At 51.0% G+C, this 19382-nt stretch overlaps 5 protein-coding genes across 5 annotated transcripts; 3 read left to right on the forward strand and 2 right to left on the reverse strand. All coding sequences in view use genetic code 12, as the record gives it.

Moving 5' to 3' along the window:
- Positions 1-1642: 1642 nt before the first annotated feature.
- Positions 1643-3961, reverse strand: DIURU_005755 (uncharacterized protein; the record flags this gene model as incomplete). Its single annotated transcript, XM_034158772.1, has 1 exon — positions 1643-3961. One exon carries the CDS (start codon positions 3959-3961, stop codon positions 1643-1645), a length of 2319 nt encoding a protein of 772 aa, XP_034009429.1.
- A 771-nt stretch (positions 3962-4732) lies between these two features.
- TSC11 (TORC2 complex subunit) lies at positions 4733-8155 on the forward strand (the record flags this gene model as incomplete). Its single annotated transcript, XM_034158773.1, has 1 exon — positions 4733-8155. One exon carries the CDS (start codon positions 4733-4735, stop codon positions 8153-8155), a length of 3423 nt encoding a protein of 1140 aa, XP_034009430.1.
- A 305-nt stretch (positions 8156-8460) lies between these two features.
- Positions 8461-9513, forward strand: DIURU_005757 (uncharacterized protein; the record flags this gene model as incomplete). Its single annotated transcript, XM_034158774.1, has 1 exon — positions 8461-9513. One exon carries the CDS (start codon positions 8461-8463, stop codon positions 9511-9513), a length of 1053 nt encoding a protein of 350 aa, XP_034009431.1.
- A 937-nt stretch (positions 9514-10450) lies between these two features.
- PMA1 (H(+)-exporting P2-type ATPase) lies at positions 10451-13126 on the reverse strand (the record flags this gene model as incomplete). Its single annotated transcript, XM_034158775.1, has 1 exon — positions 10451-13126. The coding sequence occupies one exon, from the start codon at positions 13124-13126 to the stop codon at positions 10451-10453; it is 2676 nt and encodes an 891-aa protein (XP_034009432.1).
- A 3451-nt stretch (positions 13127-16577) lies between these two features.
- DIURU_005759 (ubiquitin-specific protease) lies at positions 16578-18920 on the forward strand (the record flags this gene model as incomplete). Its single annotated transcript, XM_034158776.1, has 1 exon — positions 16578-18920. The coding sequence occupies one exon, from the start codon at positions 16578-16580 to the stop codon at positions 18918-18920; it is 2343 nt and encodes a 780-aa protein (XP_034009433.1).
- Between the last annotated feature and the right edge of the window lie 462 nt (positions 18921-19382).

A 19382-nucleotide genomic window follows, 5' to 3' on the forward strand; every position in this document is an offset into this window, starting at 1 on the left:
AAAAAAAGGAATTTGAAAAAGAAATCGTAAAGGTAAATTCCCGAGGCCGCGGCGCAAATCAAGGACCATAATGGCATGGCAACCGCGATAACGCCGAGAAGGTCGAGACTACGTTCGATTAGACTCTTCTGATCATCCTTATTCTTAGACGTTATGTTGTTTGTTTGTTGGTGGGAGGCGGGATGAGGTCAGAGTGCTGCGCAGCTGTATGATCAAAGGGGGGCGGTCCTGCGGCGACTTCCGCGAGGGGTTGTGGGAGCGGCGCCCGGTGCCTCGGAACCCGGCGAGATATCGCTGGAATTCAGCGCTAGGTAGAGATTTTGAGCCTGGCAAATCCAAGTGGCTCAGCCCGTGTTTGTAACAGTCAAAAGAAATAGATAATTTTCCATGTTGGTGTGCCAGGTTGCGAGCCACCACTGGGCTACGACAATTGTGTGGCTAAGGGCAGCAGCCATTGTCGTAATTGTCATTGGCTAAGCCATTGGCTGTAGGTATGGTGGAACTCCAGAGAAAAAAAAAAAAAAAGTTGCGCCGCGGCGACGGGGTGTAGGGGGTGTCTCCCACGTAAACAAAGGCACCAATTGCGCCCGATATCAGGGAATTAAGGTAGATTTATCGACGTCGTACCCTATCGCTGGTTACGGTGGGCGGTGGCGGCGTGGCCCACGTGACCCCTCCACATTTGCGGCATTAAATCCCGATCGCCGGCGATTGTCGTGACGATTCCTGGCGAGACGCCGCACAGCGCCCGCCGAATTCGGATGTCAACGCAAATCGCGCAGGGCACCGGAAGTTGTATGATAAGGTTTATGCTGTTGATTACCTTGATCATTCACCGAGGAATCTAAGTAGATAAGCGATCACTTAAGGGTCGGCGTTCAAGAGACTACCGACTAACCTCTTTGTGGCTCGGTCTCACCGATGGGCCAGGTGTTTGTGAGACACGGTCTAGTCCTAACTCGTGGTCTATAACTCAGTCAGTTTTGAATAACTTCGGATAGATTTACTTACAATTCAGACAGAATTTATCTCGCTTTGGGTGGGTATTGGATACGGATATTTTTTTTGCTGTAATTATGGTTATCGTATTTTAACAGAATTGGAGGTCAGTGACAGATTACGGAATTCGTAATAGCAGTAGTGATTGGTGATTGGAAGGTCACGCAGAACCTTTAACATTCGATTTCAAATTCGAATTTATGAGTTGGGGGCATGATGACCTTGTGCCGATTGCATATGGTAATATTCATCGGAGATTCACAAAAATCTCATCGTATTCCTTACTAACACAATTGACTGTAAAATCGAGATTTTTTGTGATCCTTGATCAAGAAGATATGACAACGTAATGAACGATGATCAATCGTAACGCAATTGCTTCATTAGTCATTTATTACCGTTCGTGTGGTCTGTCTCATCTCTCAACACCTTAATGGTACTTGTCACCATAAAGAAAAATAGAACTACACCGGGAATTATCTGTAATTAATCGTCTCTATTTTGCTATCGTTGTAATTAAGTGTTATACAGGTTTGTTGTCGTGAATCATATCAAAAAGACGGTGTACGTCTTCTCTGATTGTGCCAGTAATAGTTCGTGGTCTTAAAGCAGTGACATAGGTCAATGCCGTGTAACCACCAAATCATTGTAGGAGTAATTTCAATGGTTGGGTGCCTCGAGCAAACACGAGCAAGTCACTGTCGTCAGCCTCCTTGTGTCCATCATCGATCACCACTGATGCATGATTATTATGGGAGGGTGGTGGAGAAACTTCCACCACGTCGTCGTCGATTTCTTGTACGTCATCGACTTCTTGCACATCGTCAACTTCTTGTACGTCGTCGACTTCTTGTACGTCGTCAACTTCTTGCACATCGTGGTCGTCATCTGACTCTTTAGCTTCAATAGTTTCAGCGGGCAATTGGGGGACGGGTCCGATGATCACCCGCCGGTTCAGGTAGCACTCCTGGGTGTCGACGCGGACGCGCCGGCTGGTCTTGCACTGCGTAAACGTCCGCAAGTGCCATTTCTGCTGGAGAAACACCCTGCCACAGTTGAAGCAGTAGTAGGCACGTTCGATGGGGAAGCCTGGGATAGGCTTGTGGATGTTTTGGGGGATGTCGACGACGGTACACTTCTGGAGCTTGCGGCGGATTCTCCCGCGGAGCTCTTCGCCCAGGGTACGGTGCCACTTCTTTAAGTGAGGGTCAATCTGGCGAGGGAGAACCACTTGCAGGAAATGGTGTTCAGCACACACGTAGAGGCCTGATTCGTCGTGCTTGTACACCGCCAATTGGTCGTCGTCGTCAGATTGGTCCGTCGTCGATCGGTTGTCGTCGTCAGACTGATCGCTCTCCGCCGATTGGTCGTCATCAGACTGTTCATTTGCCAATTGGTTGTCGTCGTCAGATTGATCATTTGCCGCCAGATGGTTGTCATCATCATCATTGTCATTCTCCGCCTGGTGGTTATCGTCAGGGGGATCAATTGCTGCCACTGAGATATCATCCGGGGGTTCCTTCACCGTCACTGGGGTATTTTTCGGGGGCTTATTCGCCGCCAACTGGTGGTCATCATCACGCTCGGTGTCGACAACACTAACATTATAGCTATTGTCCTCCGCATTTGGGTCTCTAGGAAGCGTGCCGACAATCACCCACTCGCCCTTGCAGCAGAGCTGGGCCAGCACTTGCACCTGCTTGTGGACACCGCACTTTTGGCTGTGATTGTGCTGCCAAATATTGCGGTAGACGCGGTGACACTCGTAGCAATACGTCGCCTTTTTGTTGATGGGGATCTCGGGGAGCTGCGTGTGCACAAACCCCGGCACCAGGGTGGCTGTACCTTTGCTGAGCTCCTCGCGGAGCCGATCGCGGATCGCCTCCGAGCACAGCAACACCATGTAGTGGTGCAACAAGTGGTCTTCGAGCTTGCGGCGGAGCACCACCTCGGGTTTGTGGCCCTCAGCACACACGGCAAGCCCCGTTTCCTCGTGGATGTGGACATTGACATACATGAGGGGCTTCTCGGGTAGCGGGCCCAACACCACCAACTTCTGGCTGTAGCACTCCTGGCACGGCACCAGGAGCTGGAGGCTGGTTTGCGACGGTTGCTTACACACGTGGGTGCGGCGGTTGGTGATGGGGATGTAGCACGTATAACAGAAGATCCCTTCCGATATGGGGATTAACGGGAGCGGTGTTAAAACGTTGGGTGGGATATTGGTGGCAGTGCCGCGTGAATACGCCTGGCGGAGCCGTTGGCAGTAACTATCGGTCCACTGGGGGTCGTCATGGTACAGCATAAGATGGTCGTCGACGTGGTCGGGAAGCACCACCTGAGGCTCGTGGCCGTCAGCACAGACGACTAACCCTGATTCCTCGTGTAAAAGTACCCGTGGATCTTCGTCATTTACCGGTACGGTATCATTGATATTGTATGGTGACATCAGCGGGTGGATCACGGTATTGGCGCAGTGGTTGCGGTACAGATGGGGCGAGTTATCGTTGGGTGAAGTAGAGGATACTACCGATGACGCCCGGTGTAGTTCCGGCGACACCGATGAGGTCATCGTGGATCCAGCAGTACTCGGTGGACGTGCTGGCTGAAATGGAGGGGGACTCATAGGATTTGGTGGAGCGTAGTGGGGTTGGGGTGGGGCCGAGGTATACGATACGGGAGGACTTGGTTGTTGGTTGGCGTATGCCGCTGGACCTATGGGAAATCCGGCTCCATTGACGGCGGAGGCGCTATACGGGCTTGGATACACTGAATCATGGGCCAGGGAAAGTGGCGGCGAGTAGTAGATATGGTTTTTACCGACAAACGGCGGCGATTGGTAAATTTGGGTAAGCGAAGGGTACGCGTGGTCGGGGTCGACATGGGGGCGAGTCCTCGGGGGTTCCGGCAGTTTGAGTCGACCACGTTTCCGTAGCGTCCCCTGGTGAGGGTATACACTCATTGGCTTTCAGCGGAGAACACCGGGTAGTGTAGGGACGTGGGGCGTGTGGTGAGACAGTGTTTGTGTGTGTGATGCGCTCCCGAATTCGCACCCTTTTACGGAGCTTCACCCCTGCCACAAAAAGCTGGTAGACGACAATAAATATAGGTAAAGGAATTTCAGCGAGTCGTTAAGGTGTTACGCTTTATTATGGATATTGTTTGTCAAGCCCGTATGGGATTGATATAGAACACAGCTGGACCCGTAGAACAGGGTTGAGTGCTTCAACGTGTGTGTCATTATTGTGATAGATGACAAGTTGTTGGTGTATCTTTAGTGGGGATTAGCGAATTGACAATGGTAAACGTCGGTGGAAATACAAATGGGAAACTACTAGTATTGGGTATTCTCGGAGTCTTGACCGTGACGTCAATAATAAAACAATTTCAATATGACAGGGTGAGCCAAACCTCATTGACCAGAGTTATCATGTAAAAAGTTCTATGATCACCTCCTACTATTTGGTCATCGGTACTCTAATCATAGTCAACACCTTCAAATAATCACATTTAAAGCTATCCATCAGTGAGGCTGTGTCAACCAGCCATCTCTGATCCCATACAGACCCATGCCTATATCAATCCAAGAGTCCCACCTAATTAACGTTTCAGAATCATATTAAGTACCCTTCAATACAATCTAAAACCTAGGCTCTAACCTAGCCTTCATCGTAGTCATCGATCTGTGGCTTACTGTGCCTACTTAACGCTCGTGGTGCGCGGCCGCTCCGTCATGGACCGCGGGATCAGCTTGAATGAGATCCTGATCCATTCAATTGGCGGCACCAGCACGCCGCCGTACACGGTGCCGCTGTTCCCCCACCAGCCGGCGGTGCTCAAAGACCCCGAACGCATGTTTGTCGCCCCGCCCTCGGCGCACCTGGCCGAGCTGCCGACGTGGACGTTCTCGGAGATCACCGCCTCCATATCGACGATAAAGGACGATGACCCTTACCAGATTGTCGCCAGAGGTAACGACTTGGCTACTTTACTCAGGACCACGCCTCAGCTTAAGCACGATCTTGTGTTAAAGCTGTTTTTGAATAAGATCGCCTATATGTTTTCCCACCAGGCGCTGGAAGTGAGAGCCGTGGGGTACCGTTTACTCAGGCTTATCATCACTCTGGACGAGTCGCTACGAGCGTTGGTCCAGCTGAAAGTGCTTATTTTGATCATTATGCTGCTTTCGACGGCGAAACTGGCGGTGACGGAAAAGGAGCAGGCCATCAAGCTTGTGCGGCAATTTCTCGTGATTGAAAACGGCGCTGATTTCTTGAGTGTCGGTGTGATTAAACTGTTGATTGCGTTAGTGGAGTATGAGCCTGACGACGACGATATCGAACCGGCAGTGGCTATCCCTGATTTACTAAAACAACAGGCCCTCCAGGTGATTTCAGAAACGTGTCTCGTTAAACCTGCTCTTGTGTTTCTTCTGGGAGGGTTTCGAGTGCTTTTGGCAGCGGTGGCGGAGGCTCCGTTACCGGTAGCCATGAACTGTTTAGTGTTGCTTGTGACGACATTAGACACTAAACATACACGCAAATTCCTCCGCAACGGGCTTGATTTTAATTCATTATTTGCTCCCTTCCACGAGGCCGTGGATAATGAGGACGAGCCCCTGGGGCGCAAACCGCTGGCGGTGTCGACGGTGCGGCTCCAGCGGGCGAGTTTAGTGGCGGCGGTATTGTTCAAACAGTTTAACGGGCTCATCGCGTTGTCGATTGATGGTTTCGTGATGATACGCCAATTAGTGGGTCTACTAGCTAAACGCAACCACCGGGTACGACTGTACCTTATTGATGTCGTTAATGACATTTTAGGGGTGAAAAGCCTTTCATGGATGGTGGGTCTGCCCCACCAACTTCAGCCTCATCCACCGCCGCCACAAGTGGCTACCGCCGTTGACCACTATAGGGGACTTGTGGTGTTGGTATTGATTAAAGCGGGCCTTCTAGACCGGCTAGCGGAAATTGTCGAACAGAAACAAAACGAGGCTAACGTCAAGGCAGCGAGACTGCTTATGGCCGAGGTGTATCGCCGGTCTCTGCAACTATTACCGGTCGAGCTCGTCACTCAGATTAAAGTCCCCGACGCTTTTACTACCACTACCGCCACTACCACCCAACCAGCCACTCCCGTGACTAGCCGCGAGCTTAAACCAATGAAACAACAATTGGGCCAGATGTACCTGGCGTGGCGCTACAATATCGACGATAACGAGTTCCGGATCCACGTGAACAATACCAGGATTGTCACCGTCAAAGAGTTTGGTGAATGGAACTGGCCGCTTATACAACGGTTATTTGAAGGTCCCTTGGATAATCCCTACCGGTTTGATGAAGTATTGGACAAGTACCCCAAGTTCTTCAAACGGCTAATGCTGTTTTATCGACCGTTTAAATTCAGGTTCTGTAACATTGCGAGAACTGCGAAGAACGGTAAACGCTACGTGGCCGTGGGGTGTCAATTATTTGAACTATTATTATCATTGGAGAGAGGAAGGAAATACTTGGCTAAGAATAAGATTTTACCGCAAATCGCTGAAGTTTTGGCTCAGATCGACCCCTTAAGTGGTATTGGTGCTAAGGACCCCATTCTCTCTAAGAAACGGTTGGAAACGACGGTATCTGCCGGTTACTTGGAGATCATTGCCACCATGCTGAAGCACCAGTTCGGCCTTCGCCTCTTAGGGCAGTGGCAAGTGTTTACTACCCTCCACCATATCATCGACCACCTGACCACTTCTGAAACCAATAACCACTTGCTTGCCGTGCTCTTCCGCCTGGCCGACTACTCGTCCGAACACCTGCCCTTTAGGGTAATGCTCCATCGCATATTGGCGACACTGAACCGTCGACTCGTCCATTTACTCCTTGATGGAGTAGTGGCGAAACTTTTGACCGATCACGCTGACCATAGCAACCAGCACTACTTGGTGAGAGCGGTGACCGAGTTGTTATTTCACCCCACCGATGCTCTGATCCGTCGCAAAGCCGTCGACTTAATTGGCCAATACTTACAACAAGGAGGGTCAGTGGCCGCGGTGGTGGAACTGGGACCGCCAGTGGCATTGCTTGTACCTCAAGGGTACCACATTCTCACGCGACTTATGGCCACTCTGATTGGGTTTAAATACCTCTATGCTCGTGGGTTTATCGATACTGAGTTTGCCAAATGGAGCCGAGCGGTGGAGACTCGAGATTTCCGGTTCCTCCACACTGTCGAGACAAGAATTCGTGATGAGTTATACCCGACGTATTCTGCTGACGATATGTTCTGGAAACCCGCGAGCGATGAAGGCCCTCCTGAGTGTCGTGGCGAGTTCTTCCAATACTTATTAGCTACCGAAGATGGTCTCCACTACTGCCAACAACACCAACACATGTTTGCCCAAGCCGTAAACCCCGTGATGGGTTTCTACACGCAAATGGTGGCGGACCGTGCCGAATTAAACCGCAAATTGGCCGATACTTCCAACGAAGATATGCTGACGTGGCTAGCTGAGATCAAGCAACTGTTATGGATTATTGGTATCACTGGTTTGGGAACGTATGGCGTTAGTCTACTCCTACTGATCGCCCCCAATTTGGTGCTGGTGGTGCACAACCTCTTCTACCTCAGTCCCTCGTGGCAAATCAGAGCGCAGGCGTTCTACACGTTGGGGATGTTATCGGCGTCCACCGAAGGGATGGAAGTGTTGGATGAGCTCGGGTGGGTCACCGCCCTCGACGCCTACGGCAATCTGAAGCGGATGTGCTACCCTCAAGAGTGTGACTTGAATTCGTTCTTTAACGTCACCACCACTAACCCGTACCGCGATGTCAATTACTATAGTATTTTTAACGGCAGCGGCACCGGTTTTAGTCTTTTCGGTGATGACGACGACGATGCCGAGACCGACGCCAATAACGAGCGGGTGCTTACGCTAGTCCACGGGTTGGACCTGGTGTTGGGTAAGATCGAGCGCAAAGCCCACGCCGAGCTTAGGAGAATGAAAAGTACTCACCCAGAGTTGTTTGACGGCAATACCACTTTGTTCCTCGAAGTGATCAAAGCCATCGATAAGGGGGTGTACAACTTTGCCAAACGGGACTTCATCATGCTGCTATTCGATATCGGGGTGGTCGAACCGTTTTTGAAGGGAAGAAAAGGGTGATAGCCCTCTAAAAGGGTCAACACCTACTTATAGACATCTATTCAACATTATACTAGTGACCACTGTAGACCAGATACTATTGTCGATTTGACTCCTAGCCAATACTTTTTCACCTCAAAATAACATAGTGTGTTTCACCTTAAGTCATACGTATACGTCACAGTTCCCTTCACTGATTTTTTCCTAAACTTCCTTTGTTAGTTGTTGTGTCTACCGTTGGTAGTGTCTTTTTTGCCTCCTGCATATACCCTCGCTGAAAAGTGCGTACTATCATCTAGGGTCCCCTACACGTCTGTTCCAGCGCCATGCCTCTGTTCGACGCCCAGCTGTACTACGTCCAGGCGTTGTGTCTGAGTTTCGCCAAGCGGCTCCAGGACTCGCACGACCTGGCGTTGCTCCTCAACTACCAGCCCACAGGCCGCCAGGCCAAACGCGCCGCCCAACAGATAAACTACTCCGAAGACCTTGTCGACGACTTTGACGAGGACTATACGCCCAATGTCGAGGAGTCTAACGTCCAAGTGAACCATTTCCACAACCAGCCGCCACCGCAGTACACGGTAGCGCGGCCCAACCCCCATTTCGAGCTGTTAGAGGACGAAGCTACTCTCCAGTTCCTTGCCCACACTCCTGAGGTTTTAGTGCCGATAAAAGTGAGCTGTGAACACCCTAACGGCACCAATAAGCTCCAGGACTTTTTCTTGTGGAACACAGCGACGCTGCACTTGGTATCGCCGCAACAATTCGCCCTGATCCTTGTCAATGATGTCGAGCTTCCAGGGCTGATGGAGTCGCAAATCGCCGACCAGATCACCCAACAACTTTCCGACTGGGAGTTTGCTCTGAACCTTAGTCTCCCCTTAGCCCCCGGCGAGCCCTACGTGGTGGTGATTGAACTCACCGTCAACCTCAACAAACAATTATACCAAGACAAACTCGAGTGGGACATCAACCAGACGGTGATCACCCCTGAGACCTACGCGGCTACGGTGTGTGGCGACCTCGGCCTCCCCCGTGAGTTCGTGCCTGCCATCGCCCACGCTCTCCACGAACAGATCCTCAAAGTGAAGCGCGAGGTCGCCGACGGCACCCACAACCTCACCTTGAACCAATTACAACTGTTACGAGGCGTGGTGGTCAAGGAAGGGATGAGAATCATCCCTCCGGAAGCGCTGGCCGAGTTCGACGCCTGGGAACCCCGGGTGGAACTGTTGACTCAAGCACAAATCGAACGGCGTGAGTTGGAGAAGGGACGTAACTTGAGACGATTAAAGCGGGAGAACTTGAAGCGGGGAGGGTTGGAGTTCGACGACTTCGCCAGCAAACGACGCGCCACCGGCCGCCGCCTGGACTGGTAACCACCATTGACCAAAATTCACGTGTAATTTTAGAGACTACGACTAATACTACGAACCAAAACTAATTCTCCACAAGAATCTTGAGACTTGCTGCGAGCCCTGGTCCACAAAGCCATCGCTGGTTCATTTCACGTTAACGGATGCCCCGGCATAATACCCCAAGCACGAAGGTGGGGAAGATAAACTATCAGCCACAAGCAACTCCCGATTATAAAGCGGATAACCCTAACCCCGAGGTCATCCCCTCTCCTCTCTATCTAACGTACATCTTATTCTAAACTGGCTTTGTTTTATGTAGTGGAGATTTAGCTTTGTTTGTACTTGTTCAGTGCTTGAGTATATCTCATTGTGAGCTCAGGAGTTTCTTGTTCACAGGGCGACACAATGCCATCGGACAATAGGGAAGCTGCTATTTCAGCTTTGGCATTGATACCAAGAAATTCGGTATTATTTATGTTTACGGTGCAGAGTTTGTTTTGGTTATGTTTGCATCCCATTTAGTGGCACAATGGTATGCTTGCGGTTGCAGAGGGTCGTGCGGTGACCACAAGCTGAATTATTCTATTTGCAAGCTATTCCCACTAAATTGTAGATCCAAGTTAATCTTTTTGGTGTTCTACAAGTTGATTTTTTTTAAATTCTATTATCTATTAGCCTATAATACTTATTAAAAATTAAAAGGGGGAATGGGAAATAAAATGATGTCGTGAGGATTTTTTGGGGAAATAAGAGTAAAGGAGGAGGAGGGTAAGCGATGGCCACAAGGGGTATGAAGCAACCACCACCACCCAAGGGTAATCAAAAAATCAAAAGGACGGCGAGTGTTTGGTAAGCGACCGCCAATCTTGGGTTTGGGGAAAACCCAAGTGGGGAAATCAGCGGCAACCGACCAAGCGCACCAAATGCAAAGTAATCACTTCGGAAGCGAAGAGTCCACTTACGACGACTTTTCGTGTTGAGTGGACACTCTCTTCATCGACATCAAGAAGTCTTCGAGGTGTCTTTGGTCCTTTTGGGGCTTTCTAGGTCTCCCGTTACAGAGGTTGTCGAAGCCTTCCGAGGTGGACATCATGTAGTACGAACCACCCATGACACAGAAGACACCGAACGAGAAAATCCAGGTTCTGGTAACAGTGACAATGTCAGTCCAGTTTTGCGAGAACCAGCCGAACAAGGTGAAACAGGTGGCGATGACATCGACGATGAACACGGCACCAGCCAATTGCCACGAGGGGATCGACGACCAGAAGGGACCTTGAGCTCTGGTGATGAAAATCAACCAGTTTTCAGTCAACGAGATTTGCAAGAACAAGATACCGTCCAACGAACCGAAGTTTTGGATGATACCACCCTTGGACACGAACATGGTAGTAAGGGTAATCCAGGTACCGATGGCCAAGATGACACCGAGAACGATCGACATACCCCATAATCTGGGCAAGTTCCACTTGACGGGCTTGGGGTCGTAAGGAGCGTTGTCGTAAGCAATGGCAAGGGTAGCGACGTCAGCGAAAATGGCAATGAACACAATCAAGTTAATGTCCAACGAGTGGTTCAAGATGGCAATCCAGAGACCCAAGAACAATTCCAAGTGCAACGACAAAGCGATACGGTAGACAACGTACGAGTACATTCTGTGGAAAATTTGTCTCGAAGTCTTCAAAGCATCAATGATAGCAGACAAACCGGGGGCAAGGAACACAATGTCGGCAGCGGATCTAGCGGCGTCAGTGGCACCTTCGACAGCAATACCAGTGTCGGCCTTCTTCAACGAGGGGGCGTCGTTAACACCGTCACCAGTCATGGCCACCAAGTAACCTCTCGATTGCAAAATTTCAACGGCGTTGTACTTGTGTTGGGGGAACACTTCGGCGAAACCATCGGCGTTTTCAACAAAGTCAGCAATTTCCGAACCAGCCATGTCACCACCGCCACCGAGACCGAGTCTGTCAGCGTCGTAGATCTTGTCACCCAAGCCCAATTGTCTGCAAGTTTCCTTAGCGATACCGACGGCGTCACCGGTCAACATCTTAACACGGAGACCAAGGTTTCTAGCTTCGTGGACGGTTTGGGCAGTGTCATCTCTAGGGGGGTCCATACAAGGCATAATCCCGAGGATTTCCCAGTGGCCTTCACCTCTCTTTCTGGCGACACCAAGCGATCTGAAACCTCTTTGGGCAAATTCTTCGACAGTAGTTTCGTAAGCTTCGTGGACTTCAGGGGGGATGGGGTGGTCTTCTTCGACGGTCTTCAACACGAAAAGAGGGGCACCCTTGACACAGATGATTCTTTCACCTTCAGGCGATTGGACGATAGCGGTAACCTTCTTGGAGACGGGGTCGAAAGGTTGGAATTCCAACACCTTGTACTTGGAGAGAGCAGCCTTGGCACGGGGGTAGTTGATCAACGACTTCAAGAAGGCCTTGTCAATAGCGTCCAAACCCTTCTTCTTTCTCGAGGCAGCAAGACAGGCGGTCAACATCAAGTCATCGGGTTCGACACCTTCGACAGTGTAGGGTTCGTGCAACGACAACTTGTTCTTGGTCAAGGTACCGGTCTTGTCCGAGCACAAGATTTCGACACCGGCAAGCGATTCAATAGCCGACAACTTTTGCACGATAGCTTGCTTCTTGGCCAAGTAGGCGGCACCGACAGCCATGGTGGTAGTAACGACAGCGGGCAAACCGACGGGGACACCGATAATGGTGATGGCCAAAGTGTATCTCAAGATGGTGACAATACGGACGGTTCTGTAGAAACAAGCGACCCAGACGACCAACAAGGTGATGATGACAAAGACCAAAAGAGTAGTACCAATACCGTTCAACACTTCAGTGAAGTGACCTTGACCACCGGAGGCCTTGTTGACCAAGGCGGCGGCACGACCGACGAAGGTGTTGTCACCGGTAGCGGTAACGATCATGAAGGCTTGACCGGTCTTGACGGTCGAGGACGAGTAACAGGAGTCACCGTGACGCTTGTCGACGGCCAACGATTCACCAGTGATAGCCGATTGATCGACTTGCAACAAGCAGTCTTCGGTAATGATTCTACCGTCAGTGGGGATAACGGTACCGTCTTCCAATTGCAAGACATCACCGGGGACAATTTCGTTAGCGGGGACTTCGATGATGGAGCCGTTTCTGACGACGAACGCCGTGTTGGCGAGAGTCTTCTTCAATTCATCGACAATGGAACCGGCTTGGTATTCCTGGACGAAACCGACGAAAGCGTTCAACATAAGCAAACCACAGATGACACCGAAATCGACCCAATCTTCAAGACCGGCGGCCAAGATAGCGGCGGCTTCCATGACGAACTGAATGGGACCGACAAAGAACATGATGAACTTGAGGACCAAGTTTTCCTTTTCTTCGGCCATCTGGTTCCACCCGTACTTCTTTCTGCGCTTTTGCACTTCGTCGTCGGTCAAACCGGTTTGGGGCGAGGTTTGCAACAACTCTTCGGGGACTTGGACGTACGACCCTTGTTGAGGGCCGTCGTCTTCGTCGTCGTCGAGAGCGGCGCCGGGGTTCGACTGCAAGTCAGCGACCAACTGGTCGATGTCTTCGTCGTCGTCCGAGAACTGTTCCTTTTCGTGAGGGGCAGACATCTTTTATTGACTGAACGATAAAAGAATTCGGTAGCGGAAGAGAAACTTTTGCCAGGGGCAGGGGGGCACGTTATATATGGGCGAGCCCCTCCGTTTAGAAAAATCACTCACTGATGCGCCATATATTTTGAATGCGGCTCGATTAGGGCGGCGGCTGCGGGATATTAGCAAGCAACTGCAGGGCGAGGCCGTGCCGACCCAAGGTCCCCGGAACTACCAGGGAAACTAAGGGAGATGGAGAAGGAGTATAGGAGCATTGGGTAGTGGTGTTTAGAACGCCTACTTGGTCTAATTGTTAGTTCCAAATGGTTTCGGGCGGGTGCCGCGCGGGGTGCCATGTGGCGGCATTCCCGGCCACTTCCGTCGGATGAGGCCGCTGCGAACGAAAAAAAATTTTCATGCTTCTGGGGAAGTACCCTGGCGTAACCCCGAGCACATAGATGGGGTGAGGCAATTCCACCACGAGGGGGAGTTCCGAGGGAACCTTGTAGTATACGAGTATAGCGGCATGCTCTGTTACGTCTACACATGGTAAGAACTACCCAAAGCCACGGCTAGCCCGCTTCCCTCTCCCTAATCTCTCTTCCCTAGTCCCCATTTCCTAGTGCGTGTTTGTTGTGCTGTTGTCAATGTTTATTTGGGTGCGGCACGCCCCAACGGGCGACACCGTTATCCCCTCAACCCTAAAGCGGGTGGCCCTACCCACACGGCACCCGTTGGCGCTACATTCCGCATTTGCAGTAGCTAACCAATCACTAGAGGACACCCTACCAATCGTGCCCCACCACACGGAGGTAGCCTCCCTTAGCTGCAGCTTCAGTCCGATGGTGATAGTCGATAATGGCCACCTTTCGCATGAGGTTGCCAAAAGTCTATTTTCGCCGAGTCCACTGCACTGGTTAGTAGAGAGCGAACAATAACAGAAATAAGTCCCCGCCACGGGGTAGCGCCGTTCTCCGGCCCTCCCGAAAGCCCATAAAGAATGGCCCTCTCTCTACGGAGAGGTCCTACTAGCTACTGGTAGTCCTACCAGCTACTGGTTCAGCCGGACGAGAACGATGTTTATTTGCTTACATCCCCAAACTGGCGGCAGCAGGCGGGAGTGGTGGGGTGGGTCTCCGTGGCGATTAATCCCTCACCGGGATTTCGCAACCACGCGCCGTGTGGCCTCTTTTGAGAGAGGACGGGAGCGCTGCTGATGATGTCACCGCGCGAAATTAGAAAATTCACAGTACTAGCCAATGATAGCGAGGGCAAACCCGACGGCCCGGAGCCTGCCATATGCCTTATCTGGCGGCCCCTAGCGTATCTAGACCACAGTGGTGTAGCACTAGCACTGTGGTGGTTATTTGCCTGTCCAGAGGTCTACGGGAAATCCCATCGAATTTAGTCGTTACCATTTAGGTTGACGGCGGTCCGGCTTGGCGCCGCAAAATGCCGTCGGGTTTCCCCTCCCTCAAGCTCTAACAGTGGCCGAGTCATTGCAGGCGAGGGTGAGCCCCGGAAGAACGCATGCAAGCCCGTATCGGTCGGATATTGGGGTGCCCGGTAGCGACGACAGGGTACAAATTGGAGATGAGGTGTGGAAGGGGGTCGTGTCCCGTGGCCAATTCTTGGCTTCCGCTAAATCCGTAGCCGCCGTCGGCGACATCCTCGGACCGACACCACAGCACTGTAACTATACGGCAAACGTAGGCCAAAACGGACCCTGAAACTGACTTTGGTCTCCACCCTAATTGCCTGTGCTTGCTTTGTTTACGTTGTTTCCTGTTTCTCCTGCTCTGATTGCCCTTCCCTCTTTTCCGTGGACCGGCCCAGTGGCGGCTATTCACTGCCGGGGGGGTGCATACATGTCCATCCTGCGCACGGGTACATAACGGCTACCAGACGGCTACTCGTCCCCAAAAAGCTCACCGGCATCACAGCGCAAATCTAGCAGTAAGCCCCGCCGCCTCGCCGTCGCTCCCAAAACCAGTAAATGGTAAACACGACTCTAACGCCACCTCAAACAAACATGTAATCCATAAACGGTTTGTTTGAGTCTTACAACCAACGGCGCCTTGGATTATGTTTTGAGTTTACAGGGTTGGTGTACTTGCCACATTTACACGAAACGATTATTATGTGCATACCCACAGCTGGTTGCTAGGTGATGGCCCGACGACCCCTAGCGCCGGCAGCGTCAATGACAGGCGCGTAGCTTAATTGGCAGGGAGCCGTTTTTGTGTCCAGGCCCTTTTGGGCTCTCCCCAACGGCTACTGCAGGCCAGGGAGAGACCGATTCGGGGCAAATTAACGGCAGAGCTAATCGGTGGTATTACCACTGGTAGCATGGCGGTGACTACTCGAAGGTAGCCCCTGGCTCGGGTGCGTGTGTCGGAAACTTGGTGCCGTCACCGGAAGCGTCGGCACCGGTCACCACGGGTCAGGGAGTTACACACCTATCAATGTAACACAATCCGAAGCATTACTCGATTCTTTTACCTCCCTCTTTCCAGCTGTGGCCATGCTCTATGCCTGGTGGTAATCGGGCGTTGCTATCGTAATTAATCAAGGGTCATTCAGCCGTTCGTTCCGAAAAACCCCACCATTTGCGTGGTGGCTTGGCCAGGAAAGCAACCCCCCGGCGGGACGTGAGGCTACGTATTTTATTGTTGAGGTTGATGCTGGGGGGGGCTAGTTTGCTTCCCTAGTTTTACGATTATTTCTAGGCTTTTGTAGATATTTTCTCGTACCACATGGGACTCCAGCAAGATGAGATTGTGAAATTGGCTGGAACAAATAAAAATTGTGCTACTAGACCAAAGTGATGGCTACTGGGTGGTTTTTTTGGAGTCCCGAACTCTTTAAATTGAAATATTAGCCTTGTTTGAGACCCTGCTTCGACTAGATGGAAATGGCTAACGAACGGTACTTCGACTAAATCAAAGTAATATCTGATAAGTAGGTGTAGTAATGCACCTAGGTCAAAGTAATATCTAATGATTGGTTGTGGCAACAAAATTTACTCATTTAAAGTGATGGCTGTAGGGCAGTAGCGCTCCCTCCTAGTGATGGCTGATAATCAAGTGTAGCACCATCCATCCTCCTTTCTCAAACCATATTGAAAACTGATACCACAAGTGTCACTGCCATTGCAATCATCATTTCCGCCATCAATTGAATACTACAATTATTTCTTTCCTCATTTGATCTCACGCTTCTCCTTCGATCTTATTGTTCTCACCGTAAGCTTCCCCACACATACACACCCACCCCCAAAATATAAAACAAAATCAAGAATTATTGTCATTTGATACCAAACATTTATTCATAGATCAACCTGCTAATTCCCTATTTGTAGTACTCTCACCACCCACGTCGCCATCCCTTCGCCACGCGCCACCGCGTCTAACTAACCCCCCGCCTTCATACCGCCTCCACCTCAACTCATACACCACCCACACTAATCATGATTGATCTCCCTCCGCAGGCGGCGACTCAGGTGCCTGCTAATACCCCCGTCTACAAGGACGAGTGCATGTTCACGTTCGACACCCCCGAGCTGAACGCCGAAGGGCTCGACGTCGACGTCATCACTTACCGGGGCTACGCCCGAACCAGCCAAAACAATTTCACTGGCGACAACTATGCCCGGACGGGGAACCGCTACTATTTGAATATCCGCAAACAGCGTAAGCCCGAGGCGCCGCTGGCGCTTGTGGGTGCTGGTGGCGACGGCGAGAAGCCCGCCAAGCTCCAGAAGCTTGCCGTGAAAGATATTGCCGATGAAGACGTGTGGGACTATTTGTACCGTGTTTACGATGCGGAAACTGACCAATACTTCCCTCTCCTGGACCTTTCGGAGCCGTTTCAACGGCTTGTGGCCCTGATTATTGAGGCGAAGCTGAGCACGCGCCAGGACGAGATTCTGACGTGGGAACACGAAATCGGCGTCTGTCCTCACTCCATCGACATTGTCCAACACCCCATTGAGCCGTTGCCGTCGTTAAAACACTGTGGCCAGTGTGATTTGACGCAAAACTTGTGGATCTGTTTGGAGTGTGGTACCCTTGGTTGTGGCCGCCAGCAGTTTGGTCTGGACTTACCGGGTAACTCTCACGCATTAGCCCACTATGAAACCACCAAACATCCCGTCGCCGTCAAATTGGGCCTGCTTAGCGCCAGTGGCGGCTACGACGCCTACTGCTACCAGTGTAACGACGAAGTGAAAGTACCCCGTATTGGCGAGTGGCTCGCCACTTTTGGGATCAATCTAGCCGATACAAACGCCACGGAAAAGCTGTTGGTGGAGTTGAACATCGAACAAAACCTCAAATGGGATTTCTCGTTGGACGGGGCTGATGGCGCTAAATACCCACCAGTATTCGGTAAGGACTTCACGGGGATGGCCAATTTGGGCAATCTGTGCTATTTAAATTCAGTGGTGCAGTTATTATACTCTACCGAGCACTACCGCCAGTTCTTTCTGAAACTTGAGTTTGACACTATGGTCAGCGATCCCGCCCACGATTTGCCCACACAATTGTATAAGTTGTATGATGGGTTGTGGAACGGTCGGTTCCTGGTCCCCGTGCCTCCTGAGAACTACCAGGCGGGGATTAAGCCCCACCAGTTCAAACAGCTTATCGGGGCCAACCACCCGGAGTTCCAGACGATGAAACAACAGGACGCCTACGAATTCTTGACCTACTTGGTGGATACCGTCGACAAACAGTGGGGGCTCGAGCTTAACCGTCCTTTGAAGTTTTTGTGGGGTCAAAAAGTGGTGTGTACTGCCTGTCGCCATGGCCGCATTACTGAGGAATTGGTGGATACAGTGATGGTCCCCATCGTTAAGGGGGAGAATCGTGGTTTAGTCGATGGCTTTACGGAACTTCTGACCCCAGAAACCATTGAAGGATTCCACTGTGACCATTGTAAGCAGTCTACCACTGCCATTACTGCCAAGGGGTTTGTCACTTTCCCTGACTATTTAGTGGTTGCAGCTCAACGGATAGCCCTTGAAAACTGGGTCCCCGTCAAAGTGGAAACTCCCATTGCCGTGCCTTATACCCTAGATGTCACCAACTTTGCTGCCCCCGCCATGGCCGAAGATGAAGTTGAGCTCGCTCCCGTAGCTTCTGGAGCTAAAGACGACTCTGTGCCTGAGTTCTTGCCCCTGGCGGATGCTCTCAGCATGCTTACGGCGATGGGGTTCCCTGAACCGCGGTGTATTAAAGGGTTATACCATACCGGTAACGCCGATGCTGAGGCCGCCATGAACTGGATCTTAGCCCATATGGACGACCCCGATATTGATCAACCGTTGGACTTGAGTAAGAACGCTTCTAGCGGTTCTGGTGGTCCTCAAGTGGATGCTGAATTAGTGGCTACCGTCAGTTCGATGGGGTTCTCGCAACAGCTTGCCACCAAGGCGCTTTATTTGAATGGTAACGATGCGAACGCCGCGGTGGAATGGTTATTCGCTCACCCTGATGATGATGGCGTTATCGACGAAGGTAAACCTCAAAGAGACGTCGCCGCTGAGTGCCGTGAACTCAGATTAGCGCTTCAAGGTCAAGATCCGGGTGCGGGACAATACCGCGTGAAAGCAGTGGTGTGTCATAAAGGTACGCTGCCTCATACGGGTCACTACGTGGTGTTTATTCGTCAAATTGTTGATGGTACCGAAAAATGGGTGTTGTATAATGATGAAAAAGTGGTGGAGATCACCGACGATACTGTCGCCGTGGGTGACCCTGAAGATATTCGCAACAATGGGTACATCTACTTGTTTGAAAAGGTAAAGTAGGGGAGTGGGGGAGTTGTATGAGGTTTGGTTTGTGGGGTGAGAGAGGATATACGGTTTAATCAATGGAAACGAAAGAATTGGGTGGATTGGGTGAATGATAGAGTAAAGTGGTGGGAGGGGGGGGGAGGGGTAGTGTGAGGGGTAACTGATCATTTGGGGTTGGAATTAAGCACATTGGAATGGTGTTGGTCTCTATTAAGTGGTTAGCCTATGGTGGGGGTGGTAATGGTAATACTGGTTCCAGCAATAAACGTAAGCGCTAGTTACAGCATTTTGGCCACTAGTCGTGACTAGTCACCGTGAGGATTGTTCCTTAGCGCTTGCCATATGCCTTTACGAGGCTGACATTTGCCTAACATTTGGTTGACATATGATGCTAGAACCAAACAGGCGACGTATAGAATTTTACAGTTGACTATAGAATCCTACTCAAACGAATATCATAGAGTGTAAACTCAACTA

This window comes from Diutina rugosa (assembly GCF_008704595.1).
Source record: "Diutina rugosa strain CBS 613 chromosome Unknown scaffold64_size61128, whole genome shotgun sequence".
In the NCBI taxonomy this organism is placed as follows: domain Eukaryota; kingdom Fungi; phylum Ascomycota; class Pichiomycetes; order Serinales; family Debaryomycetaceae; genus Diutina; species Diutina rugosa.